Raw genomic sequence first — 27820 nt, forward strand, 5'->3', positions numbered from 1 at the left:
TTAAGAAAATAGTTTTGGTAGTTTCATTTTAAAATTATTCACATTTAAATATGGCATGTGTGACCTTAGCAAGGAAAACTTTAACTGGAGCAATCCTCATCCTTGTACATCCTTACCCAGCTGTTCCTTCTTAACATGCCTATAATTAGCCCTCTGGCCTTTTGTGGTGTCCTATGTTAAGTTTTTTAAATGGGTCGGGGGAGGGGAGAATCTTGTTTGCAATTTAAACTGATCTAAGGTTTGCATGGGTTTAAACCCTGTAGATTGTTTTAAGGCTTCATATCAGCTGAAGCTGGTTAAGCCAGTCTAAGAGTTAGGGTGCTTGTTATAATTTTCAGGTTATTATTAATAATTAATTGTTAATGGTCCAAATCCTGTAGCCTTAAACTGAGTTTAAGCAGGCAAAACTGCCACTGCTTTCAACATGAGTTTGGCTGAATATGGTCTGAGTTGAAAACTATAGGATTTGATCTACGGTTACTTACGTGCATTTCTAAAGTGCCCATCCTTGTTGTATCTGGACACCGTTCTTTGGTCATATATGGAGTTTTAGATTTTTATTTGATCACAGCGTAGTATTTCAGCATGTTCTTGTTTTATGAGAGAGTCAAGTTAATCCCACATTCATGTCTGTTTCTCTCCTTTTTTGGATATTGTAGGTAATTGACCATAAATTGTATGGAAGTCGCACAGAATTTGATAATGCAGTTGATAAAGTCCTTGAAGAATTCTCAGTTGAACTGATCTGTCTTGCAGGATTTATGCGGATTTTGTCTGGTCCCTTTGTCAAAAAGTGGGATGGTAAATACACTATTTTAAGACATACTTCTAAACATAACAAGAGACATTTTGCAGCTGCAATTAAGCATTGTATTTCGTCTGGCAAACATATAGAGAAAACAAGCCAAGTGCACATAGATGATTGACCACTTGAAATAGTAAAACCTTTATCAACTATATTCTGGATTTTTTAAGAAGGTACAAAACTGCTGAAGGTTGGAACCATGGGTGGCCGATGACCTGGCCGTTGGGGGAGGCTAGCCCCTGGCCCCACCCGTTGTGCCCAATGTTCCTCCCCCTCCACTGTTGCCTCCCCTCCCCCGCAAGAGCCCAGAGCACCCCCACCACGGCCCCCAGCCCAGCACCGGGTGGCCAAGTGGCGTGGCCACAGCACCCCCAGCACTAGTGCGCTGGGTGGCCAGCCCCAAAGGGCCTGGTGGCACAGTCTGAGTGCCAGGCAGGCCCTGCAGGCCCAGGCCCAGCACCAGCCGCCCTGAGTCCCTGCGGGAGGCAAGCCAGCCAGCCCCAGCCAGCCTGGGCTGGGGCAAAGCGCTGGGAACTGCAGGAGGGAGTCTGGGGGCGGAGCATGGGCAGGACCACACCAGACAGTTTGGGGAGGCATAGCCTCCCCCAGCCTATGATACCTGTCACCTATGGTTGGAACAGAAACCTTCCCTCTCCCCAAAACTGCACCTAAAGCACCCTCTTTGGTTGCACGGGGAGTTAGAAACTTAAAGCAGTTTAGTGACACACCAGTTGTGTATCATTAGCTAACCAACCAACCGGTTGCTGATCCCATCATTGGTGATGACGATTGGGACGATGCAGGAATAAGCCATGAGATGCTGATAGTTTGTTCAAAGGCTGAGGCTGTAGCATTTATCGAAATAGCTCAAGCTGCAATGTCATTTAGTCGTCCCTCTGATCCTAAATAAGTGTAAGGCCTGAGTACTCATCGTGTGCCTAGGATTTTAACATGATATGCTTGGAAATCCCCAACCAAGCCAATAATGGGGAGAAACATGCTTATTCATGGGATGCCAATATCTGCACAAGGTAGTAATGTCTTCCCCGGCTCTGTGCTATCGATTCCTTTCCTTAGCCTCCCCTGTTCCCAAACCCGTGCCCAAGTTTCAGGACAGGAGGCCACTACAAGTGATTTCTACTATGATGGGATTGCCCCAAAACTAGAGTCCTAGGTTATATGTCGCCTTTTTGTGTTATGAAAATGAACCTCTCAGATAGGTCACCTACACACCTGCTGCTCTTAAGCTGAAGTTCCCATCAGGCTGTCTTTATCCGACATGCTCCCACTGCTCTCAGGTGCATAGCTTTCACCCTTAACTTCAGTTGCTACAGAAAAAGGGGAGGGAAGACAAACAAAAAAACCCCTCCACCACCTCAGCTAATGGTTTTGTGGGGCCAGGGATAGAAATTCTTTCCTAACCCCAAGCAAAGCAATTGAAGTGACCCTGAACATGTGAACAAGAATCAGTCCAAGGGACCTTTTAGAGCATCCAGAAACCAGCCATCACACCAAACGTACAACCTTGTTAACATGATGAAAGGTCACCCCTTGCGTCAGCGTTAGCGGCTGGTGAGTAGGGAGCTCTTCAGTCTGCTGTGAGAAAGCAAAATTGGTTCCTAATGCCCCTGCCAGCCCCTTTTAAACTCTACTATCATGGAGAAGGGGGCCACCTTAATCCTGAGTTTTGAGGAGGCCAGGGAGTGTCACACAAGCTTCTGCTTTTTGGACGGGCAGGGGGATGCTCCTGTGTAGGCAGCAGTTCCTTCTGTTAAGACTGAACAGTCCTTAGGGGCTAGGAGACTAACCTAGGAAGAAATCTCACCACTTTCATGGAAGCTTGTGTGACACTCCCTGCCTCCATGGGCCAATATTTTAAGTCACTAACTTGAGTGGGTATTAAGGACTATGAGCAATAGGAATGTGTCTGTAGTCAGATGAAGAACAAACCATGACACCGGGGAAGAGAACACCACCAAAAAGAAGGAGCTATAAATAAACGATAGTCAGGGCAGAGATTCTTGGGAGAAGTGTACTATGTATGTGCAAATGTTTTATTGTTCCCAACCCTGATCGGGTAGAACATAGATTCCTGATGAGTTTTGGGCTGCCTTGACATGGCATTTATGAGCATTTTGCATTCTGGTTAGTAAGGAGGCATTTACTTGTTTAAACTTGTGAAACGAGGGCTGAGAGCTAAGAGATGATGATGATTTCATTTATTCTTTTCTAGGAAAAATACTGAATATTCATCCATCTTTACTACCTTCTTTTAAAGGAGCAAATGCCCATAAATTGGTATTACAAGCTGGAGTCCGAATCAGTGGCTGTACTGTGCACTTTGTAGCTGTAAGTACGCCATTTCTAACAGCAATGAGCAGCTCTGAAAAATTTGCAGTGAATAATCTTGGTTGGAATAATACCTGTGTCAAAAGGATCTCTGCTTTTCCTCTTCGTTTGTGGAAATGGTTAGGTGTACAGGGAGCGGAACTCTTTAGAATGTTGGGCATTGGGGGAATTGGGAATAAATACTAGATTAGAATTCAGGCTTTATCTACGCTTGCTTTTTCTGTGCAGCTTCCTACCATTGGTAACAGTAGTGTTGCTCCACCAGTTGTCCTATCAGTGGGAGCGCTAGCCCAAGCAAGGCCTTGGTGATCAGCAACATCTTTACCCACTACCGTGTTTCCAAGTCCTATGTTTCGATCATGAGCCTCACCCTGTTTAGCGTTCTCCTTAAAGCTCCAGTTGTTGGAATCAAGGGACGCCTGAGAATCTCCGCTTTCGTTACCCCCCCAAAAAAAACTGTTCCAGCCCTCATGCTTGCAGAGAAAAGCTTGAAACTGTGGAGTGACTTTAACCTAAAAGCCCACACCCCTGCAGGCAAAGAAAAGAACCCTGACTACATTAATTTTGTAAAAGTCATAATTTTTTTCTTTTAACACTTGGAGTTGGCAATATTGCCATCATGTTGTCAAGACCTGCTTTGAGCAGGATAAGCAATGGTCTTAGGCCCAGCTCTTGACTTCCCATAAGAAATTCAGAAGACCTGGACACCTAATTTCCTGATGCTGATATTTCTGTTTTGACACCTGTCTTGCTTTTTAAGCCTAAGGCTTATCACCCTTAAGAGGGACTTAAAACCCACTGTCATTTGGAGACTTGCTGCATATCCACCTGCTCTGCCTACCCTTGTGTATCCACATCTGAAACAATAGTTTGCTCCCTTTTAAACACAGAATGTCTTAAAATAGTTTCTGCCCTTAATGAAAGCAAAAGAATCGAAGGAAAATATTTAAATGACATCCCTTTAACGTTGCTTTCTCAACTTTATTAGAATTGGATTTGAAATAACTGAGCAGTTGAAACTGTTGTAATGCAGAAAGAGCAGGAGGATGTCAACACACAGGCTGGCAACCAACATTTGGTGTCACTTAGTGTATTAGTGACAAGAGGTTTCTGTTTTTTATTTTAAAACCATGTAGGAGCAACTGAAGGAAGGTGCCTCTAGCTTGTGAGAATAACAGATTTAAGTAAACTGTACAGTGACTAACATGTTTGCAGCTGCTAAAAACATGTAAAAAAATTTTTTTTGGATCATTCAACTAGCAGTGGTAGGCCTGCATGATGCTAGGAGAGGCTGGGGCTTTTGGAAGAGTTGGCTTCCACAGAAAACATTGCTCAGCTGGACCCCTGTTAAAATGCCTCTGGTCTCTCTTGATGATTAACTGAAAAATTTATTTACAAGTTAACCTCTCCCTCCCTGGTATCTTAGAAGTATGTTATGAACTCCATAGGGTTGATGAGCCTTGACTTCTCACCGTTTGTGGAGAATGCATTTGCACAATTCAATTAGTTTAGAAGCAAGATTTCCCCCCCCCCCCACCCCCACCCCCATTTACTTATCAGGATTGAAAGTAGCAGGACGTAGCTCCCTCATTAAATGCTTGAAATCATCCTCCCACTCCTATAGCTGCATAAGAAATCCATTTTCTTACTCTTGCCAGCACTGTGGCATGGGAGGAGGCAAGGAGTTCGGTTCTTCCAGACATGGATGTGGTTCTGTCCCTCCATAGTATGTCATTGTGGCATTTCCACAAGTGAAGGAATCCCTGAGAGACAATTCATAGACAGCAGGGAACATTACTGATCACGTGGGAAATAAATAGTTTAGAGGTGGAAAGGTCTTTTGGCTCACTTAATCCATCTCCTTGTCAATGCAAGATAATTCTCTGTTGTAAATATACCTGCATTTTGTCTAGTCTAGTTTTATATGGCTTAAGTGCCATGGCTTTCACTGCTTTCTGTGGGACGCTATTCCTCAGCCTCACAGAAATGTCAGATGTTTTCACGGCATTCACCCTGGCCTACATGCTTCTATTCTTGGAAACAGACTCCCGTCAGTTCCCTGCAGACCAAGGTATGACCCCATTGTATTTTCTGTAGTCCTCACATATCACAGAAAGTAGGTACCACTTATGTATAAGGTAACCAGAGCAAATAACTGTCCTACGTGTGTGTCTTCTCTTCCCCCTCTTTCAGTTTACAGTATTCTGATTTTCTTTTTTCAGGAGGAAGTTGATGCTGGAGCTATAATTTTTCAAGAGGCAGTTCCCGTGGAGATTGGAGACACAGAGGAGACCTTGTCAGAAAGAGTAAAAGAAGCGGAGCACAGAGCCTTCCCTGCTGCCTTGCAACTGGTGGCCAGTAAGGCAGTGTGCCTAGGAGAAAGTGGCAAGATCACCTGGAATTTAGAACAGCAGAATTGAGAAGACTCTTGGCTGTAGTGATGGAACAACAGTACTAAAGTTCTAACGACAATAATTCAGAAGGCAGAACTTAGCAACTGGACAGTTACTTTTATTCTGTTCATCGAGTGTATTTTAGTGTAACGTTTCCCATGGCATTCCAGCAAGATCTCCAAATTCTCAAGTGCTACTGCTCCAAAGTAAAGACTGAGAAAGCCAAAAATGGGAAGGGAGGGGATTTTAATTTTTTGGTTTTTTTAAGACTACCATAGCTCTCACTATCAGCTACCACATCAATGATGATGGCTTTTTCCACTGACCTCTGTCCATAATTTCACACTTTCTATTCTACTTTTGGTAGTCTTAGACTAGCATAGCCAAAGAATCAGAGATTTGAGCATCTCTGGCTTTCCCTATGAAAGGATCATAGTAGTTGAAGCTTATTAGTCAGTATTAGTCCCCGAATTGTTTGACACAATTGTAGCAAAAGAGCCCGTTGACAGAGGCTGTGAAAAGTCTTTTCAGGACAACTGTTAGTACCAATAGAATGGAGGTGAAAGTGGGTGGTACTGTGGTGGTAATGGATTAGCATTGCTCTGGCCACACCGGAAGGAAGGAAGTGGCCCTCATAACAAAAACTTTCTTTAAAGAAAATGTTGAAGTGGATTTTGCTCCTGCAAATTGTGTTTTTCATGGAGTATTGCACCTGGTCTGGACTCAACATATCAAGTAACTCTAGAGGTGGAACCTGTGATCCACCAGATGACTTACAGAATGAAACTCCTGATGAACACTTACCGGTGGGTAAGTGGGTCTGACTTTAGGGTCCGCATTTCATACCTATAGTCCACTAGAGGTTAAGCAAGTTTAGAGTCAGAGGGTTTTTTTTTTTTTTTTTTTTCCAGTGTAGAATTGGGAATGAGATGCTTGTCAGTGCTCATAATCCTATATGAAATTCTTTACCAATCCTGTCATAGCCAGATTCAGGAATTCTGGGAACATCTGTTTAAGCTAGAATAATATTGATTGATGTTTTTTATTCTCTCTACCTACCCCTCTTCCCTCCAATGTTTTTTTGTTCTCAGAAGCATATTTGAGTGTTTTTATTATGGCTGAACTCTTACCTCTGTACAAGCCCCCTTTTTTTTTTAATGTTTTTAGCAGCTGCAAACATGTTAGTCACTATACAGTTTACTTAAATCTGTTTTTCCCACAAGCTAGAGGCACCTTCCTTCAGTTGCTCCTACATAGTTTTTAAAAGAAAAACAGAAACCTCCTGTCACTAATACATTAAGTGACACCAAACGTTGGTTGCCAGCCTGTGTTGACATCCTGCTCTTTCTGCGTTACAATTTCAACTGCTCAGTTATTTCAAATCCAATTCTAATAAAGTTGAGAAAAAGCAACGTTAAAGGGATGTCATTTAAATATTTTCCTTCAATTCTTTTGCTTTCATGAAGGGCAGAAACTATTTTAAAACATTCTCTGTTTAAAAGGGAACAAACTATTTCAGATGTGGATACACAAGGGTAGGCAGAGCAGGTGGATATGCAGCAAGTCTCCAAATGACAGTGGTTTTAAGTCCCTCTTAAGGGTGATAAACCTTAGGCTTAAAAAACAAGACAGGTGGTAAAATTTCTAAAGACCTTTCAAAGTGTTGTTGGTGATGGGTACGTTCTCCAAAAACTAGTGCCTGAGCCGGGGAAAGAACTTTTAAACAATTTGTGAAAGCAGCATATAGCTGATCCTTTGGTTTCATTGGGATGGCAGAATGATTTAACAGAACCTGAAGAGGGAGGATATTTACAGCCCACACCACCTCTCTCTATAGTGATGTTACTGGAGCTTATCAAGCATTACAGCCAAAATATTCACAGAATTCTCTGTACCAGATTGGCTGAGGTAAATCCTGCAAATGCAGGTACTGTGAAAAATGGTTTATGGGGACAGTTTTTAAAATAAAACAGTCTGGGTCCCCTTTCAGAAACAGGCCCCATGAGGCTATATAAAGCCAGAAGCATTGAAAAAGGTTATCAACAGATGTTTACTGATGAAATATTCATAGGGGATGAAGCCTTAATCAAGGGATGGAGCCTGTCTAGGGCTTTAAAAGATTACAAGGACAAGACCAATTCTTTTTGGTCTCAAGAATTACCAAAAATGTTAAACCTGAACAAGATAGGTTTTACAGGGTTGAAAAAGTTCGAGCTGGGAAAGGGGAGGGGGAGAAAAATGGTTTCTGGTTAAATAGTTGGGTCAGCCCACTAAATTTAAGAGGTGGTTGGAAGCCTCATCTCAACTCTCCAACCTTCTAGTTGTACAAGGAGAAAAGAGCTGTGGTGACTTTTACATCAACACAGTGATGCCAGCTTTGGGGATTTTCCACAAACCCCTAGTTTGAATTTATGCAGTTTTAACTAACTATATTGTAATCTCCCAGGGGCCTGGGAGGTAGGGTTAGTGGAAATATTATCTGAAACAGCATCACCCAACAAGCCTTTTGAAATCACCTTTGTGGGCTAAGAAAGGGCATTTCTTCTTAGAGTAAGGCTATTAATCACCCATACCTGAATTAGTGGATTATATGAACAAAGCTCAGAGGCTTTGAAATGCTGGGTTAGCCAGAAGTGAAAGGCCAAGCAGAAGCTAGTGCAAACAGAAGGCACTCCTCACCTGGTAAAAGATTTTAAATCAACATGACTTTTGTTCACTGTCAGGCTGAAGAATGCATCAAATTCAAACTAGAATGATTCTAAATATCCCCCTTGCAGACCAGCATAGAAAAAAAATATATACAATTAAGCACCATCTCTTATCAGCCATTGCAGAAGCTCCCTGCTTGACTTTTTTGCCAGGAATTGGATAGGTTATATGGATTTAAGTACATTACTGTATCTTTCTGTTGCAAGATTGATTCCATCTTTTACAAACCAATGAGGGGCCCAAGGTGGGACTAGTAAATTACCTCAAGGCCTCCATTTTCAACCAGCAGGCTGTCACTCTGGGAGATAGTCTTATAAGCCAGAGCAATATTAGTTAGCCTTACAGAGCCTTTACAGCATCGGTGCTCAATTACAGTGACAACACCCTTGCCACACAATTTTCCACAAGCCTGTTTTACAAAGACACATCTGAAGAATATGAAGCAGAGCTGAAGGGCAAGAACAGAGGGTTGAGGAAGTGGATGAACCTGTCAGCTCAGAGCAGGAAGATAGCTGCCCGAGCAGCTCTACAGTTACCTCTTTTTAAGATAAACTTGTTGAATGGCATGGATCTGAACATTAAACTGACACATGGCAAAGAAACCTTCTGCTTAAATGTGTGTACTCAGAGTTCACAAGGGATCTCCTAGTGAGTAAGTTTGATCTCTGTCAAAACTTTCCCCACATGGAGTTCAGAAACAGTGATGCTTGTGTCCCTTACAGTTCTGGACCATCGTTGCTTTTCTGGTTTTCAAAATATACACAGGTTTCAGAGGAACAGCCGTGTTAGTCTGTATTCGCAAAAAGAAAAGGAGTACTTGTGGCACCTTAGAGACTAACCAATTTATTTGAGCATGAGCTTTCGTGAGCTACAGCTCACTTCATCAGATGTTTACCGTGGAAACTGCAGCAGACTTTATATACACACAGAAATCATGAAACAATACCTCCTCCCACCCCACTGTCCTGCTGGTAATAGCTTATCTAAAGTGATCAACAGGTGGGACATTTCCAGCACAAATCCAGGTTTTCTCACCCTCCACCCCCCCACACAAATTCACTCTCCTGCTGGTGCTAGCCCATCCAAAGTGACAACTCTTTACATAATCAAGTCGGGCTATTTCCTGCATAGATCAAGGTTTTCTCACATCCCCCCCACCCCCATACACACACAAACTCACTCTCCTGCTGGTAATAGCTCATCTAAACTGACCATTCTCCAGGTTTAAATCCAAGTTAAACCAGAACATCTGGGGGGGGGGGGTAGGAAAAAACAAGAGGAAACAGGCTACCTTGCATAATGACTTAGCCACTCCCAGTCTCTATTTAAGCCTAAATTAATAGTATCCAATTTGCAAATGAATTCCAATTCAGCAGTTTCTCGCTGGAGTCTGGATTTGAAGTTTTTTTGTTTTAAGATAGCGACCTTCATGTCTGTGATTGCGTGACCAGAGAGATTGAAGTGTTCTCCGACTGGTTTATGAATGTTATAATTCTTGACATCTGATTTGTGTCCATTTATTCTTTTACGTAGAGACTGTCCAGTTTGACCAATGTACATGGCAGAGGGGCATTGCTGGCACATGATGGCATAGATCACATTGGTGGATGTGCAGGTGAACGAGCCTCTGATAGTGTGGCTGATGTTATTAGGCCCTGTGATGGTGTCCCCTGAATAGATATGTGGGCACAATTGGCAACGGGCTTTGTTGCAAGGATAAGTTCCTGGGTTAGTGGTTCTGTTGTGTGGTATGTGGTTGTTGGTGAGTATTTGCTTCAGGTTGCGGGGCTGTCTGTAGGCAAGGACTGGCCTGTCTCCCAAGACTTGTGAGAGTGTTGGGTCATCCTTTAGGATAGGTTGTAGATCCTTAATAATGCGTTGGAGGGGTTTTAGTTGGGGGCTGAAGGTGACGGCTAGTGGCGTTCTGTTATTTTCTTTGTTAGGCCTGTCCTGTAGTAGGTAACTTCTGGGAACTCTTCTGGCTCTATCAATCTGTTTCTTTACTTCTGCAGGTGGGTATTGTAGTTGTAAGAAAGCTTGACAGAGATCTTGTAGGTGTTTGTCTCTGTCTGAGGGGTTGGAGCAAATGCGGTTGTATCGCAGAGCTTGGCTGTAGACGATGGATCGTGTGGTGTGGTCAGGGTGAAAGCTGGAGGCATGCAGGTAGGAATAGCGGTCAGTAGGTTTACGGTATAGGGTGGTGTTTATGTGGCCATTGTTTATTAGCACTGTAGTGTCCAGGAAGTGGATCTCTTGTGTGGACTGGACCAGGCTGAGGTTGGTGGTGGGATGGAAATTGTTGAAATCATGGTGGAATTCCTCAAGGGCTTCTTTTCCATGGGTCCAGATGATGAAGATGTCATCAATATAGCGCAAGTAGAGTAGGGGCTTTAGGGGACGAGAGCTGAGGAAGCGTTGTTCTAAATCAGCCATAAAAATGTTGGCATACTGTGGGGCCATGCGGGTACCCATAGCAGTGCCGCTGATCTGAAGGTATACATTGTCCCCAAATGTGAAATAGTTATGGGTAAGGACAAAGTCACAAAGTTCAGCCACCAGGTTAGCCGTGACATTATCGGGGATAGTGTTCTTGACGGCTTGTAGTCCATCTTTGTGTGGAATGTTGGTGTAGAGGGCTTCTACATCCATAGTAGCCAGGATGGTGTTATCAGGAAGATCACCGATGGATTGAAGTTTCCTCAGGAAGTCAGTGGTGTCTCGAAGGTAGCTGGGAGTGCTGGTAGCGTAGGGCCTGAGGAGGGAGTCTACATAGCCAGACAATCCTGCTGTCAGGGTGCCAATGCCTGAGATGATGGGGCGCCCAGGATATACACAGGTCAGCAAACTCTGCCTTTGTCAGCTTCCAAGAGCTCCATCTCCCTCTGCTGGCTTTTTTCTTCAGCTGTTCATAACTCATTTTGCTGTTTCTTTTCACTAGCCTTTTCCTGAAAAGGCTACAAAACACATTTTTCCTTCTACAATATTTGCTTTTGCTGCTCTTAGCACTTACTGGTAATTCACCACGGTCACAAATTGCACACACTGCCACTATAAATGACAGTGCTGAGATTAACTACACCTCTGCTTCCTGTGGTCTGCTCAAGGACTCCTCTGTTGGTCTCAGGCCTCCAGCCATCACCTCTCTGGAGGCGGGCACCCTCTCCCTCAAGGTTGGGGATTTAGGTTTGTAGTCATCCTGCAATTCAGTGTGACTTACCAGCACATCTTACCTTTGTCTAGACCTGCTGGTTGCTCCCTCAGTGGCAGATGGTGTTCATCCATTTTTTAAAAAGAGCTTGCATGTCCTTTGCACACTGGAGAATAAAGGCACACTGGTATCTGTTTCTTCTATTTCTCCCCCCGCCCTCCTACACACTTGTATTTAGGTCTTTGGCCTAATGATCAACAACATTTAAGATAATATTCCTTAACTGTTTAAACTGCATGTTTAGAGAAACACACTTACAGCCCTGTTTAAAAACAATATAAAACATATGCACTGTTAAAATGGAATTTTGCCTTGCCCTGGTGAATTACTGCTTGAAGTTGCTGTTTCCCCACTAAATGGATCACACTACAATAAAATGTGTGTGTGTTTATTTATACACACAGACACAACTAGATATCAGGTATATTCAGAATTATACAATATACCTGTCAGTCCAGCAGCTATTCCGACCAAGATGCTTTCTATTGTAATGAGATGGTCACCAATAAATAAATAAGACATCGCCAAGCACCTTTTGTTTCAATCGAACTTTAACATCTGTAGTTAGCATGTTATTTTGATACTTCAGTTCTTAATATATACTTGATTAGGGTACATGATGAATTTATGCACCCCCACAGCTGTGGGTGAAAACCCTGTCTACACAACAACAGGGCTGCTTTGGGTTTTTATTTTCCCGTTTCTAATTGAAATAGAGCACTACAGGATCTTCTTACATTATTAAACAGTAAACCATCATGCACTGCAACCTTGACTATTACTGTATCCCCCTTCCTGCTGACTTTGAAGCTGACAAAATGTGTCTTAGGGTGTTTTTTAGGTGTATGGGTTTTTTGTGAGTAAAGTTTGTTTTTAAAGAAAACAAATCAGAACCACACAACAACACACACAGCTCTTACATGCTCATGATGTCACACAGGCTCAATTAGCACTATCCCTGCAGCATATTCCCCATTTCAGCTTCACTCTCAGCAGTCTCTTAAACACCCTGTCTCAGGGCTGGACAAAAGCAGTTTTGGCCTAATTCTTCCATATCCACAGATCTATGCTGTCCAGACTCAGGCTCTCTAGAAAGGTACTGCTCAGCTGTTGAGAGAACCTCCCGCCCCCACCCATCCCCACACACAGGTAAGGCCCCATTTTAGATTTACATAGGTCAGTGGTTCTCAAACTTTTGTACTGGTGTTCCCTTTCACACAGCAAGCCTCTGAGTGTGACCCCCCTTATAAATTAAAAACACTTTTAAATATATTTATCATTATAAATGCTGGAGGCAAAGTGGGGTTTGGGGTGGAGGCTGACAGCTCATGACCCCCCATGTAATAACCTCATGACCCCCTGAGGGGTCGCGACCCCCAGTGTGAGAACCCCTGACATAGGTGCAATCGGTTCCTATCCCCATTACCCTCCTCAGCCCTTTCAACATTTTCTATTCCATGTAACTTGGCTCCGTGACTCAAATCATTTGGCAGAGACACCTCAGCCTTGTATGACATGTCCTGCCCCCCTCCAATGGTTAAAACAGCAGGCAACCCCAAACATTTCTGGGCTTGCTCTGGGTTCATGGGCTCTGACTCAAGCATGAGGCAGGGGTGCTGAGAGCCACTGGACCAAAGTGTAAACCCTGTATAGGATCGAAACCACTTCAAGTCAGGGGATGCTGCAGCACCCCTACTTCCAGCACATATGGCGTCAGGCTGCCTGTTAGGCCTCCAAAGTTGCATTCTGGGATCTCTAACAGCAACTGGGCCAGGGGGCTCCCCCTGACTACCCCCTCCTCCTCAAGTACCACTGGAGCTGAAGTAAATAGGTCTTGTGGGAGTGGAACTGAGCTCTTCAAACAAAATGGCCTCCTTCACATCTGAAGGGCTTCTAGGATACTGCTACCAACTAGCCAATGGTTAAGCACTAGAGGACAAATTTCCAGCCTCATTACACTCTCTAGTTGGTCAGATCTTAGAGGTCGCACCTCCCACAGCCCCCAGTTGACTCACACACCAGTGAGCCGACGACCGAGATCAAGACTAATTGGTGGAGAGGCACATGGGCAGGCCACAAAGGGTCTGACTTAATCCAGTAAAAACAAAACACCTTAGTGCATGCCCCACAGGGTGGGAATCAGGAGACATGTAGAGTAGGGTTTCCAACTCATTGCTGATCAGTCAAGGAGAGAGGAGGAGTTGCCACTCGAAGACTCACCTGCAGCTCACATTCTGTCAGAGTGCAGACAGTTTGACAGTAGATGCTAAGACTATTCTAACATATTAGCAGAAAATAAATGGCGAAATTCACCCATGCTACACGTGCAGTCTATAGGCCTCAGAGGGTCCAGTTCCCTATTCTGCGACATAGAATCCTTTTTAGGGTGACCAGATGTCCTGATTTTGGGGGCTTTTTCTTATATAGACACCTATTACCCCCCACCCCCATCACGGTTTTTTACACTTGCTATCTGGTCACCCTAGTCCTTTTTGATCTTGGGCAAGTCACTTGAGACTAGATTTACAAAGATATTTAGGTGCCTAAAGAAGCAGATGGCCTTTCAGTGGAAATTAGGTGTTTAAATACCTTTAAAAGTCTGGCAATGAGTGCCTCAGTTCTCAATCTGTACAAAGTGGGCATTTTACCTTTCAGGGGTGTTATGAAGAAAAATAAGTTAAAGACTGTGAGTTGCTTGGATACTATGGCAAGGGGGGACAGAGAAGTATCGGAGATACATAAATAAGAAGAGTAAGGCTCTAGTTATAACTGTTAGATTTGAATATGTTTAAACAAGATTATACAATTCAGTACCATAAGAGAGCAGAAGCAATAATCATGTATGTTTATCCTGTGTCTATCAAAAGCATTTGCCAGCTGCCCTAAGCATAAGCTGGGAGAAAGGAAACGGATAACATGAAAACGGAAGTTCACTGTTGTAATCATAACAAAACTCCATCATTTGCTATACCGAAATCATAAATGTCTTATATATTAAAAGGCAGACAAGAGGTAACAGTAGGGAATAGTTTTCTTAACCTTCCCCCGCTACCAAAGCGCATTCACCACAGTACAAGCATAAATACAAAACCTAAATGAAATACCCCCTCCCCATAATGTAAATTACAACGGAGTTTGCCATAGGCTTTGGAATATCTCACTAGAGCCAAGAGCCTGACCTACGATACGCCCCCAAAAGTACAGGACATGAAACTCAATTCCACAACAAAGTGTTTATTCATTGAACCATAGGGGATATTAATGTCCATGATCTGATCTGATCTAATCAATCAATGGCTCCTTCATCAGAAGGCTCAATTCTGGCTGTTTCTTTTTCCAACTTCTCCAATAATTTCTTGGCTGACTTGCCTCCCCACTGATTTATTTTACTTGAACATGGCCCATTACTCTGACAGAGTTAAAATAAGCTGCCTACTTGGGCAAAGTGTTTAATTAAAGGAAGAAGCCCGCACTGCCAAGCCTGTCACTGGCTCGACATTGTGAAAATGGAGATTCAGCTTCCATTGCAAATCAAGTCTGGTGACTCCTGTGTCACTAAAATGGTTACTTACCTGTACAGTGACTGATGTTCTTCAAGATGTGTTGTGCACAAATACAGTCCACTGTAGACAGAGGAGTGCACTAGGCACACCTACAATTCCAGAAGTAGCAGGGAAGGTGAGAGGGCATCTAGAAGAATAGGTACAAATCATTGTACAGGTAAAATACCATTTTTTCCTCCTTTGAGTGGCTATGCACATGCTCATTCCACCATAAGTGATTCACCAGCACTTTCTTTACAGATTGTAGAACTTCAGACTACTGTACTTGGAGATGGCCAGAGCTGGCATTGTCTCAAAAAGCCTAAGTAATAGCACAGTGTCTGGAGAAAGTATATACAACAATGACCACATTGCTACTTTGCAAGTGACAGCCACAAGAATGTTGCTCCAAAAAGGCTAGCCAAGTGGAATGAGCCATAGCGGAGTGCACTGTTATCCTCAGTAGAGGAGGGACCTTCACGAGATTGTAGCAAAGCTTGATGCAGTCAAAAATCCAATGTGAAATTTGCTTGACTGTAACAGGTAACCCTTTCATCCTCTCAGCATAGGCTACAAAGAGTCTAAGACAGGATCCGAAAGACTTTGCAGTCCAGGTAAAGTGCCAGAGCTCTCCGAACGTCCAAGGAATTAAGCTTTTCTTTAACCTTAGTAGAATGAGATTTTGGAAAGAACCCTGGAAGATGAATGATCAAGTTGAGGTGGAATGCAGAGACCACCTTAGGCAAAATCTTAAGGTATGGCCAAAGCAAGTCTTTGTTTTTGTGAAATACTTTGAAAACAGGCCCCACTATAAGTGCCCAGGGCTTTGACACCCTCTTTGCAGGAATAATTGCTACCAGAAAGACCATTTTCATTGATGGCAGTGGCAGGGATGTTGTTGCCAAGGGCTCAAAAAGGTGGAACCCATCGAAAAAGATAATACCAAATTCAGGTCCCATAAAGATACTGGATCAGACGTAGAGTAACACATGGATAAGAATTTAAGTAAATAAATCAATCAATCTAGAAACCAATCCATATGAAAAGATGGAAAACCCCTCCACTAGTGGGTGTCCTGCAGAAATGGCTGCTAAATGGATTCCCACTAAACTGATGGAGATCAGAGAATTTCAGATGCAATAAGTAGTCCAATATAAATCTAATTTCTGTACAATCTGGTGATAACTGACAAGATTCCACCCAGATAAAAACCTTTTCCATTTTGCTACATATGTGGCTCTGATGGAACTGTTTCTGTTATTCACCAGGCAGCACCGTGGCTGTAAAGATGAAGGGACTGTAGGCTGCAGTGCAGTGATTCCCTTGGTTTTGAGACAAGATATCCTGGACCAAAGGCAGAGGTGTGGGTGGATGAATTGAGTGTTGATGTAGATTGGTGCATCAGTACTGCCTTGGCCAGGCAGGGGTTATGAGGATTAAAGTTGCCTTGTCTCTTTTTAGCCTCTTGATCCCTCTCAGAATCAGAGGGAACACGTACATGTGTATAGCAGATAGCTTGATTAGGGAAGAAGAAAGGCACCTGGTCACAAAACCCAGACTGTTACCTACTCTGGAAAAGAACCTCTTGCACTGGTTGCAAAGAGATCTATTACTAGGTATCCCCACTGATGGAAGACCTGCTGCAGAATGACCCTCTTTATTGACCACTCATGGTGGCCTATGAAGTTCCAGTCGAGGCAATATGGAATAGTGCTCCTCACTCTTGAAAGGCCGTTAGTGAGATATTGTCCTTTATACTAAAGTACCACAAGTAGATTGCATCTTGGCATAAAATGAGACAACCTTGCACCTCCCTGCTTTCTCAGATTAAAAATCTAGCAATGTACTGTGAGAACCTGAACCACCTAGCCTCTGATGGTGGAAATGAACATTTTGCAGGTCTGGTGAATAGTGTGAAATTCCATCACATTTATTTGTAATGAAATTTCCTAAGGTGTCTAAAGTACTTGAGCCTGAAATTGACCCAAATGACCCTCCCCCACAGTGCTTGGTGGACATGTGTTGCCAATGTCACAGTTGGTTCTGGTAGGAAAGGTTCTAACCACCAATCCAGGGACCTTCTTTTAGACACATCCTGAAGTCTCTGCTGATAGTAGGGTCTGTACTGCGTTTGGGACTTAAACTGCTTCCACCCAGCAAATGAAGGGTCACACAAGAGTCTTTCAACATCTGCATCCATATCATAGGTCTTCTGGGAAAACAGTTTAGCATCTCCAAATGGTAGATCTTGTATTTTATTTTCAGGTTTCAGAGTAACAGCCATGTTAGTCTGTATTCGCAAAAAGAAAAGGAGTACTTGTGGCACCTTAGAGACTAACCAATTTATTTGAGCATAAGCTTTCGTGAGCTACAGCTCACTTCATCGGATGCATACTGTGGAAAGTGTAGAAGATCTTTTTATACACACAAAGCATGAAAAAATGGGTGTTTACCACTACAAAAGGTGGTCTCTCCCCCCACCCCACTCCCCTGCTGGTAATAGCTTATCTAAAGTGATTTTATTTTGCAACTCTTTGGGGGTGCCAGAGGCCTGCCATCAAGAAGAGTGTTTCATTTGAAATGGATGTAGATGTAAGCCAGGTCTGAATGAATGCTTCCCTGACAGCTAGCTGGGAGGGGGAAGAGACTTGAGTGTGTTTATGTAAACACAGTTTGCTCCTGCTCAGCTTAGATATTCAGCACATAGAGCCGTGTCAAAGTAACCAATTTTGGCTGGTGTTGGGTACAAATCATATTAGTACTGAATGCAGGGGTAGTGAAATGCTGTTACCAAAATGTTGTAATTACTGTGGGAATACAGGGAAGCAGGACTATGCTTAACCTGTCCCATATTGGGGAGAGGGGGGGTGTCACCTTTAGCTGAAAGGACATCGTTAAGCCAGGGGGTGGAATGCCAGAGCCCTGTGAAAGTAAAAGGGGTGGACACCCTTATCAAGGGCCCTCCCTAGACTGATTTAAGCTGTTCCACCCCACTGTTCAAAGAATAGAGCTAGAGCTGAATAGGCTTAATTACGAGCCTCTTTGTTATGTTAAATGTCCAATCAGAGCTGAAATCAGTTGTGGTAGGACTATGCTTCTGCCTGCTAAGAGCTAAAAATCACTGAGAGCTGAAATCACTTGAGATGGGGCAGTGTTTCTGCCTGGACGGCAAAGAGCTGATGTGCAGATGCCACAGCAGAGAGGCAGCAGAAGGTGACTGACAGTCAGCTGGTGAACAAGTGGCTGGTGCTGCGGAGAGGCGTGATGAATGACCAGCAGGGCGGCTGATGGAGAGGCATGGTGGGCAGCAGTGAAGAGCTGCGACAAGCAGCCAGCAGGGCAGCTGATGGCATGGCGAGAGCAGGCAGCGAGCAGGGCAGCTGATGGAGAGGCACAGTGAGAGCAGTGAGCAGGCGCAGCCAGCAGGGTGGTGGGCAGCGAGTGAGTACCCAAGCAGTGGAGCGAGTAAGGTACCTCTTTACCCCATCCAGGGGGGAGGTGAACTCTGCAGATGCACCTCTGGATCTGCACTGACCAAGGACAAAAACTGTGAGTGGGGTACAGAGAAGGGCTGGGCACATGAAAGGGACTTTTAGGTTGTTGGACTTAAGAACCAGAGGGGAAAAGGACACTGCCCAACTTACTTGGGGTTGGGTCTTTTATTCATGGTTTATGTTTATGAACTCTGTTTGCGGTGTTTTCCCAAATTAACACCCAGTTACTTCCCTCCTTTTATTAAAAGTTTATTTACTACACTCAGACTCTGTGCTTGCGAGTGGGAAATATTGCCTCTCAGAGGCGCCCGGGGTGGTTTGTAATTTTCCCAGATTACTGGGTGGGGGCTCAAGCCGGTTCTGTGTTGTATCAATGGAAAGGAATCCCTAGATACTGAACCCAGCCCTGGTTGCGGCTGGCTCCCCCGGGCAGAAGGGTTACATAGCCACTGAACATGATGCACTGACGTGCCAATCGCTCCTTGGAGGGACATGCAAGCGGTGAGATAACTTTCTGATACCATGACCAAAAACTGATCCCTGTATTCCTGAGATAGTTTGTCCAAAAATTTTGAAATTGTTGACCTGTTAATAAGGTATATTTGGACAACAATGTCTAATTTGACACCCTAATTTGAAGGCTCATAGAGGTCCAGTCTCGTATTCCTTATTTTTTGGGGGGTAGCCTTAGGGTGAGGCTGTGTCAGATGCTTGTTTGCCACTCTGTAAAGAAATAGTCCCCTAGCCAAAATTAGAGTATCTGTCCACCCATTTGACAGTGAGAGGTATAGAGGCTGGTGTCTGCCAAAGGGTCTTTGGGGGATCCAACAAGCCTTCATTTGTGGAAAGGGCAATACATTATGGAGTGGGAATTTGAGAGACATCTAATAGTTTGTGCAGACTGTCTTGCATGAGTGCTGCCTGTAGCCCCAGAAATGTGGCCAGGCTCCTAATGAGGTCCTGAAAAACTTTAAAGTCCTCCAAGCATAGGTGATGTCGACTGGAGAAAAGGAAGAAATACTGGGGCGGTGGAGGGCAGGAATATCCTTAGTTTCTTCTGGGTCTGTTGGCTTCAACAGACCCGGTGGTTGTGTGTTTGGAAGAGGATTGTCTCTAGGCACTATTAGGTACATGAGGAGGGGACTCTCTTTTGATTGAGTGGCCAATAGGAACCTAGATAGTCTTGAAAATGACGAAGGAGGCCAAGGAGGACTGTCCAGTCTTTGTACTGCCCACGGTGGATGGCACCATACTGGGACATCTTTATAATAATGTTCTTGCTCTAATTTGAGTCTCTCTACAATGTTGTCTGTATGAAGGCCTGAGGTATGGTTCTCTCACGGGTCTGAAGAGGAGGAAACACAAAACTCTTCAGTAAATGGTGGAGCGATCCCCATAGGCATCAGTGGAAGATCTCAGCACCAGCAACATACGGTGTTGTCCCAAAGGTAGTGCACTCGAAGATGTATCCAATGGTGCTGGTGGACAAGGCAGTCAGAATGCAGGACAGGTGAGTCAGTGTTGACAGCGCAGCACCCATAGACAAAGTAGATTGAACTGCCGCAACCATGGCGGTAAGCGAAGTTGCTGGTGCTGGCAGTGCCGATGAAGCTGAAGGCATTAAGGTTGGCATCAGCTGATGTAACGAGAAAGTCCAGAGGAGAAAGAGACAAAAAGATAGTTGAAGAATGCCTGCAGCATCGACAGCACCAATATCAGAGGTGAGTGCTAAGCTGCTAACGCTGGTGGTGCCAGACCCAACAGCACTGGCCTCAAAGATCTCTCTGGTAGGCAGGAGGCATTGGTCTTTGACTCTGGCACCAGCAGGGCCATCAATGATGCTGGGGAGTATTGGTGCTTATGACCAGACCTCAAATTTCAGAGACTTTCTGTGAGAGGAAGAATGAGACTTTGATGGTTTGTCAGTCTCTGAGGATGAGGAGGAGGATTTGGAAAAGTTTGAGGAGGCCACAGAACATGACGAGTAACATTTCTCTCCAGATTTTGGCTTGGAAGCAGAGGCTGCCAATGGGGCACTCCTCACAGACCAACCTTCTGTCCTCTCACGATCAGGGTTGGGCTCTGATGAGGGATGCATCGCCTTTACCAGAAGACTTACTTTAAGGCAGAAATCCCTTTGTTTCTTTGTTCTGGTTGGGAAGGAGGTACAAAGAAGCCATTTGTGCCTCACATTTGTTGCCTAAGCAGATAAGGCAACTTTTATGTCTGTCGCTAGCCAGGATCATGGCCACGCACATGGCATGTTATTTGAAATTGGGGATCTTTGCCCAGTTAATTGATCTGGTATTTACTAACACTAAATATATATAATACAAGAATGCCTCTAAAGGGCTGGTTAACTGAATCTCAGGGGCGACAGGGAGCTCTGACTCCCGCCATGAGTGGTAAGAAGGAATGGAGAGGGGTGGCTATCATGTCCTTTATACCCTCAGCTCAGGGAAGGAGAATAGTGGGGGACCTGTGCACTGTCTGCTGGAATGGGTGGCAAAAGTCTGTCTCAAGTACATTGGGCATGCACACACTTAGGGCTGGTCTTCACTACAGGGAGATGACACTGCTGCAATCAATGCAGCAGGGTCAATTTAGTGGGTCTAGTGAAGAGTGCTCTCCAGTCAACCCCAGTACTCCATCTCCCTAAGAAGATTAAGGTAAGTCAACAGGAGAGCGTCTCCCATGGACGTAGCTGGAGTAGCATAACTTACATCGTTTTACCCCAGCAGTGAAGACAAGCCCTTACAGTGGAATGTATGTGCACACAGTCACTCAAAGGAGAAATCATCCTCTTTCTCCTTGCTATCAGAAACCTGGAAAATGTGTATTTCTGGTCCTTCTCACTATCCTTAACAAGATCCAAAAAGATTCTTCAATATATACTGGTAATCTCCTGTGTAAAGTTTTAAAATCTTTGGAAACTGCCCTTCCCGCTCAAGAAATTGGATTGTGCTTTAACATACCTTCAAAACATGCTCCTACATGATAAGGAAAGATCAGGGAAAATAGCTTCTCCCTGAGAACTTAAACAAGATAAAGGTTGCTTGATAAAAATGTAATCCATTTTGTAAAACCTTCCCTCAAAGTCAGTTACCCTTGTTACAGCTGGCTTTTGGATCTGCTGCTTGTCAGCTCACTCCACCTTTAATGAGGGCCTTAGGTAATTTTGCAGAAAACACAATTCAAGGTTTTCCATAAAATTGGGCACTTCCAACTTTTTGGCTGCATTTCTACCTATTTTAGAACAGGGTCCCAGGAACTGCTAGTACCACTAGCTTGGATCCTAATTCTAGAAACATGACTAATGTCTAAACCTAGTTGTGCTAATTTTTGGCTCTGACATCACAGGCAGATGGAGTGGATCACTGATCAAACTAACACTTCTTTTCTCCTTCTCTGCCATAACAACCAGGCTCACTTCCCATCACATAGAGCTACAGACCCACTAGGGAGAAGACAGACACACACCCAGGAGCCTCCAACTATGGCGATGAAAGGGGGAGAATACTCACAGAGACACCAACCTCCTTCTACAAAATTAGCACTTTTCCCCTAAGAAGTTGCCTAATTTTTTTCCATCCCCCTTACCTGTCAAGTAGGGACCGAATTATCTGACTGGATCCATGCTTGGGGTAGAATGTTTAGCAGTAGCTTGCCCCAATTCATATAGGGCTGATTTGTGAAGCTCATGGTTTTCTGGAATCAGATTAACAATCAAAAGGAGATGCTGACAAAACTGGTATTTAACAGAATTCATCTAGATTTCCCTTATAAACCATTGTTATTTTCACACCTTAAATTCTTTGCTTTATGTATATATATACACATATATATACACACATACATACACACACACACATATACACACACACCTTTAACAAACAGCTGAACATGCAGGAACCCAACATGTGAGGTGGTAATTTAGATTCCAACACTGATTTAACAAAGGAGCTGTAACAAACTTTAGATTGGGGGAGATATATCCCGGTTGTAAAGGAAAGATATGAAACTGGTCTGCCTGAAATCAGGACAGAAGAAACAACAGACAGAGAAAAACCAGTGAGCAATGAGTAGAACGTTCATTCGTTTGAATGAAGCCTATTGTACTGTTTCAGAGTAGCAGCTGTGTTAGTCTGTATTCGCAGAAAGAAAAGGAGTATTTGTGGCACCTTGGTTAGTCTCTAAGGTGCCACAAGCACTCCTTTTCCTATTGTACTGTTGTGGCTAGAGCGTAGTACTGGAGGAAATGCAATCTTGCTTTTCATAATGAGTCAAGCTATGGGTTCCTTGTTTCCAGCAGGTTTTACCATCTGCTCCTAGTCGCACCACTCCACTGGCCACCAGCTGCAAGGCAACGGGAAAGGCTCGGCACTCTGCTTCTTTCACCCTTTCCAACAAGGTCTCCTCGGTATCATCTGTGTTCACAGAGACAGGTTCCTGGAGAATTATTGCTCCTGTATTAGCTTCCTCCTAAGTGGGAGATATTTATAAATCTGTTTATAGACAGCATCCAAAGACATCATCCAAAGTAGCAGAAAGGTTTATGTGGAGGATGTGGATGGTGTAGAGGCCTTGAGATTTGACCAAGAAGAGGTCACTAGGCACCTTAGTGAGAACATTTTCAGTAGTGTGAAGATGGCAGAAGGGAGACTGAAGGGATGGAGGAGAAGGATTCAATGCATCAATTGCAGACCACACATTCAATGAGTGGGGATAAAAGGGAGAAATGGGGGGGGGGGTTAAGTTGGAGGTGCAAAAAGATAGTTGGACAGTTTTTCAGGATAGAAAAGACTGGGACAAGCCTTTATTGTGAAGGGAAGAAGGGTGAGGGAGGGAATGAGAACAGGGCAATAGAAATAAGGCAATTGAAAGGGATGGATCACTTGGGAAGGGCAACAGTGGGATTATTCACATGCATTGGGTAAAGCATGCATTGGGTCTTTAATGGACTGGGGCCCATTTTTGCACATTCCTATTCATAAGCTAATCTTCCTACAGAAATTTAACTTCCAACTCTTCCTATTTTATTGGTAATAATTCCAGTATTTCCAGGTCTAAGTTCATTACACTCATGTTATCTGGATAACATTTATGAATTTGTTATTGTGATACAATAATCATTTGCCTAGAGTTAGAACAATTCTTAGAGGCAGGAGAATACTTACAAGTACAAAATGTACCGTACAGCCAGTGACTTTGACTCCTGCTTGTAGCACCTGCTTATGGGCATTTCTCCCTTTGACTGAAGGTAATAGTGATGGACAAATGTTCAAAATTTTTCCTAAAAATCATTTAAAAAAATTAAGCTGAAGTTCTTTTAAAATAAAAATCATAGATGATAGTCAAGTAATAAAACATTTGTCGGCAAGAGCTCATAGCACCAGGTTTCATTCAACAATCTGGAAGGCTCCAAACAGCAATCAGAACTTACTAAGGGTGCACGAGGGTTAAAATGCAAAAGCATAGATGGTGGGGCTAAGAAGGGCCAGATCTGAGGGAAAAGTTTAGGAAATATTACATTTCCAGGGACAAGGATAACGAAGTACAGCAGCTGCTGCAGTCACTTGTCCTCCATGGCCACAGATAGGAGGAAGGGGTCATAAGGTTCCCTCTACCCCCTAAGTTGCATACCCAGCTCACAACTCTGTGCATAAGGGGAGCTGGAAAAGAGAGACCCCGCTCTGCAGGGTTGCTATTGTACCAGTGCAGACAGAGATGGGAAAGTGTGACACAGATCACTCCCTGTGGGGACGGGGGGAGTTGGTTGTCTGAGTAAGGTCTGAATAAAAAGTGAGTAAACTCTCACTGAGGCCTCAGGAATTGGGCCATTGTTAACAGGACAGAGGGTTCCACGGCTCAAGAGTGTGCATTCCCAGCCCCTGCTGGGCGGACGCCATCTGTGACTGGAAACTTGGCCTCTGTGGGTACGTCTCCACTGCAGTAAGAACCCCATGGAACTAAGTCTCAGAGCCTGGATCAATTGATTCAGGATCGTAGGCCTAAAAATAGCAGTATAGACTTTCAGGCTCAGGCTGGAGCCCAGACTCCAAAAACCCCCGAGGAGGAGGGTCTCAGAGCCTGGCCTCCAGCCCAAGCCCAAACATCTACAATGCTATTTTTTGCCCCACAGTCTGAGTCAGATGACCTAGGCCAGCCACGGCTGTGCCACAAGTCTTTTGTTGCAGTGTAGATATACCCTGTGGGTCAGATTCTAATAGCCTTATTCACTCTAGGCTCCATCATGGTTTTACCTCAAGCCCAGAGTAAGGGGCAGTGCACTGTTCTGCTGCTCATAGAGCAGCTCAGGAGGGACTTGAGAATTCAGTCTCACTCTCAGTTCCTCTGCTATTCTTGGGAAGGAGTAACTGCCCCAGGTCTATACCCAGCACAGCATGTGCCCCTTGACACACTGGCACAGCTATGCTACCAGGTGCATTGCAGTGAACAGAACCAATCCTCCACCTACTCCCCAGTCCTTTTCCCCCACCTGCATGGGGTGGGAGGAGTTTAGTGACTCTGGAGACCCTGCTTTCCTTCCTTTGCTGCTACAATGATGCAGGATACCTCTTTGCCCTCCTGCCACCCCAATACCCAGGGCGCAACTTAGCTCTTTGGGTAGTATCTTACCCTTTGCATAGTCCCATTGATTTGAGTGAATGAATTACATGAATGAAAGCATAAAATACTCCCCACTGATTTAAATACAACTGTATACAGAAGACTGTGCTACTCCATATGACAAAAGGCATTAGAATCTTCCCCTGTAGTGGTAATGGTGTGCGATACTGGATAGGCCCCAAGGCTCCTGAATGGGCCCCAAGCATTGATATTTTTCATGCCTCTTTTACAGCTATTGCTAACAATTGTTTATTCTGGTTTCTTACCATTCCACTTTCTGATAAAAGCACTGGATAAAATTCTCATAAATCCTGCGAGACAGATCAGTTCAACAGAGAATTCTTCAAGGACTCCGTCAATTGTGCAGTCAAATTCAGAGCGGCTTCCATATAATTTATGGTCAACTACCTAAAATATTAAAACAACCAAATCCAAAAGACTAAAGTAACTCAGTGTGTAAGAATGAGGGTAACTACTTTGAGAACAAAGGAAAATCAAAATAGGCTCATGCCAAAATATACCAGTATTTTAAAATAAGTTATTATAGCCTTGCTAGTGCTCATGTGTACTATCAATCTGTGTTTGCAATTCACAGAATCACAGGAAGCAGAAATGGGAAAGATCTATAGCAGGGATCGGCAACCTTTGGCCCGTGGCCCGCCAGGGGACTACGGGGCGGGCTGCCGCTTCCCGCAGCCCACATTGGCCTGGAGCGGCGAACCGCAGCCAGTGGGAGCGGCGAACCGCAGCCAGTGGGAGCGGCGAACCGCAGCCAGTGGGAGCGGCGAACCGCAGCCAGTGGGAGCGGCGAACCGCAGCCAGTGGGAGCGGCGAACCGCAGCCAGTGGGAGCGGCGAACCGCAGCCAGTGGGAGCGGCGAACCGCAGCCAGTGGGAGCGGCGAACCGCAGCCAGTGGGAGCGGCGAACCGCAGCCAGTGGGAGCGGCGAACCGCAGCCAGTGGGAGCGGCGAACCGCAGCCAGTGGGAGCGGCGAACCGCAGCCAGTGGGAGCGGCGAACCGCAGCCAGTGGGAGCGGCGAACCGCAGCCAGTGGGAGCGGCGAACCGCAGCCAGTGGGAGCGGCGAACCGCAGAACCTGTGGACACAGCAGATAAACAAACCGGCCTGGCCCGCCAGGGGGCTTACCCTGGCAGGCCGTGTGCCAAAGGTTGCCAATCTCTGATCTATAGCATCACTGAAGTTCACCTGCCAGCCAGTGCAGCAGTATTCCTTAAAAGGGTGTTTTCTAGTGATTTTTTCATGTGAGAAGATATGATTGACAAAGTTCTTACTCCTATCCTGAATCCAGATGCACATAAAGAATGCGTATAAAGTGAATGGATTTACTTTAAAACAATATGGTTTCACCAAAAGCAGCACCATAATTTTTACAGTCATTGACTTGTGCAACAGGGAGTTTATTTTAAAAGACACTGGACTGATCAGACATTGTGTGTAAGATGAGCAAAGTTTCTGTTCTTCCCTACTCCAGACCAAAACCCAGATACCCAAGGGAAGTGTTTCAATTCCATTCAAGACGACTTTCAACAATATAGGTGATGGAGCAGTGTTCCTCTTCCCCATGAAAACCTTTTGAAGGCCCTTAACACGTTTTCAGATATGAGCCTATATACTGCTGGAGAAAATTTAATGAGCCTCCAGTTTAACAGTTTGGGGGAGCTAGCTCAAACTTTCAGATGCATGGGAGAACCACTAAATGCTACTATGTCCTTCATTACTGTCTGACCACAGCCCTATGAACAGAGAATGGTTCAGGATCTTAAATATTATTATAAGAACATGTTTTTGGCTCACTGTTTTAAGACAGAAGTCTCTAGATGGTATCACTGTTCTCAATGTGTGTAATTCTTTTTCTATTGTATGCCTATGGTATGCAATTGAACTCAATGGGACTCCTTGGGCAGTGAGGTTCTACTTAATCTGAATAATAGTAACAGAATCAGACTCACTTTGCTATTGAAAGTAATTGGGAACGGTGTGAGAGATAGGTCTTCTTATGCCGATATTCACTACATGCTCAAGAAGCGGATGGATAAATGCAGCATTGGAAGGGAAAGTGTGCACATGTGGTCCAAAAAAATGACATTTTATTGATTTCTTCTTCCTCTTTGCAGTTAAAGGTGTAAGCTGCATGGGTCTCAGCAAAGCAAGCACACATCTGAAGTCCCACTGATTTCAATGCACACACTTCAATCCTTTACTGAATTGGGGTCTTAATGCCCATTGACGTTAATGGAAAGATTTCCACAGATTTCAATGAGCATTGGATCAGGTCCTTCATGATTTTGGATTTGATCTTAGTTATCTGATGTCATTATCTGATGTTCTCAATGGTAGCAGATGACAGAACGAGGAGTAATGGTCTCAAGTTGCAGTGGGGGAGGTTTAGATTGGATATTAGGAAAAACTTTTTCACTAAGAGGGTGGTGAAACACTGGAATGCGTTACCTAGGGAGGTGGTAGAATCTCCTTCCTTAGAGGTTTTTAAGGTCAGGCTTGACAAAGCCCTGGCTGGGATGATTTAACTGGGAATTGGTCCTGCTTTGAGCAGGGGGTTGGACTAGATGACCTTCTGGGGTCCCTTCCAACCCTGATATTCTATGATTCTATGATTGTTTTATACTTGGCTAACAACTTAACATAAAAAAGTTTAAATAAATGTGGGGCA

The 27820-nt window shown here is 44.3% G+C and overlaps 2 protein-coding genes across 2 annotated transcripts in view; one reads left to right on the top strand and one right to left on the bottom strand.

The window, feature by feature from the left end:
* The window catches only part of GART (phosphoribosylglycinamide formyltransferase, phosphoribosylglycinamide synthetase, phosphoribosylaminoimidazole synthetase), a 62639-nt gene extending 55673 nt beyond the window's left edge, over window positions 1-6966 (top strand). Inside the window, exons 21-23 of the mRNA XM_073361842.1 lie at window positions 660-801; window positions 3039-3154; window positions 5377-6966. Of these exons, the coding sequence (XP_073217943.1) occupies window positions 660-801; window positions 3039-3154; window positions 5377-5574 (456 nt within the window). The 3' untranslated portion in view covers window positions 5575-6966. The remainder of the gene's footprint in view (window positions 1-659; window positions 802-3038; window positions 3155-5376) is intronic.
* A 15770-nt stretch (window positions 6967-22736) lies between these two features.
* LOC140905371 (trifunctional purine biosynthetic protein adenosine-3-like) overlaps window positions 22737-27820 on the bottom strand; it is a 40168-nt gene continuing 35084 nt past the window's right edge. The window contains exons 19-21 of the mRNA XM_073328579.1: window positions 25397-25538; window positions 23678-23793; window positions 22737-22982 (exon numbers count right to left, since the gene is read on the bottom strand). Coding sequence (XP_073184680.1) covers window positions 22737-22982; window positions 23678-23793; window positions 25397-25538 — 504 coding nt within the window. The remainder of the gene's footprint in view (window positions 22983-23677; window positions 23794-25396; window positions 25539-27820) is intronic.

Source organism: Lepidochelys kempii, chromosome 1 (genome assembly GCF_965140265.1).
Source record: "Lepidochelys kempii isolate rLepKem1 chromosome 1, rLepKem1.hap2, whole genome shotgun sequence".
NCBI lineage: Eukaryota > Metazoa > Chordata > Testudines > Cheloniidae > Lepidochelys > Lepidochelys kempii.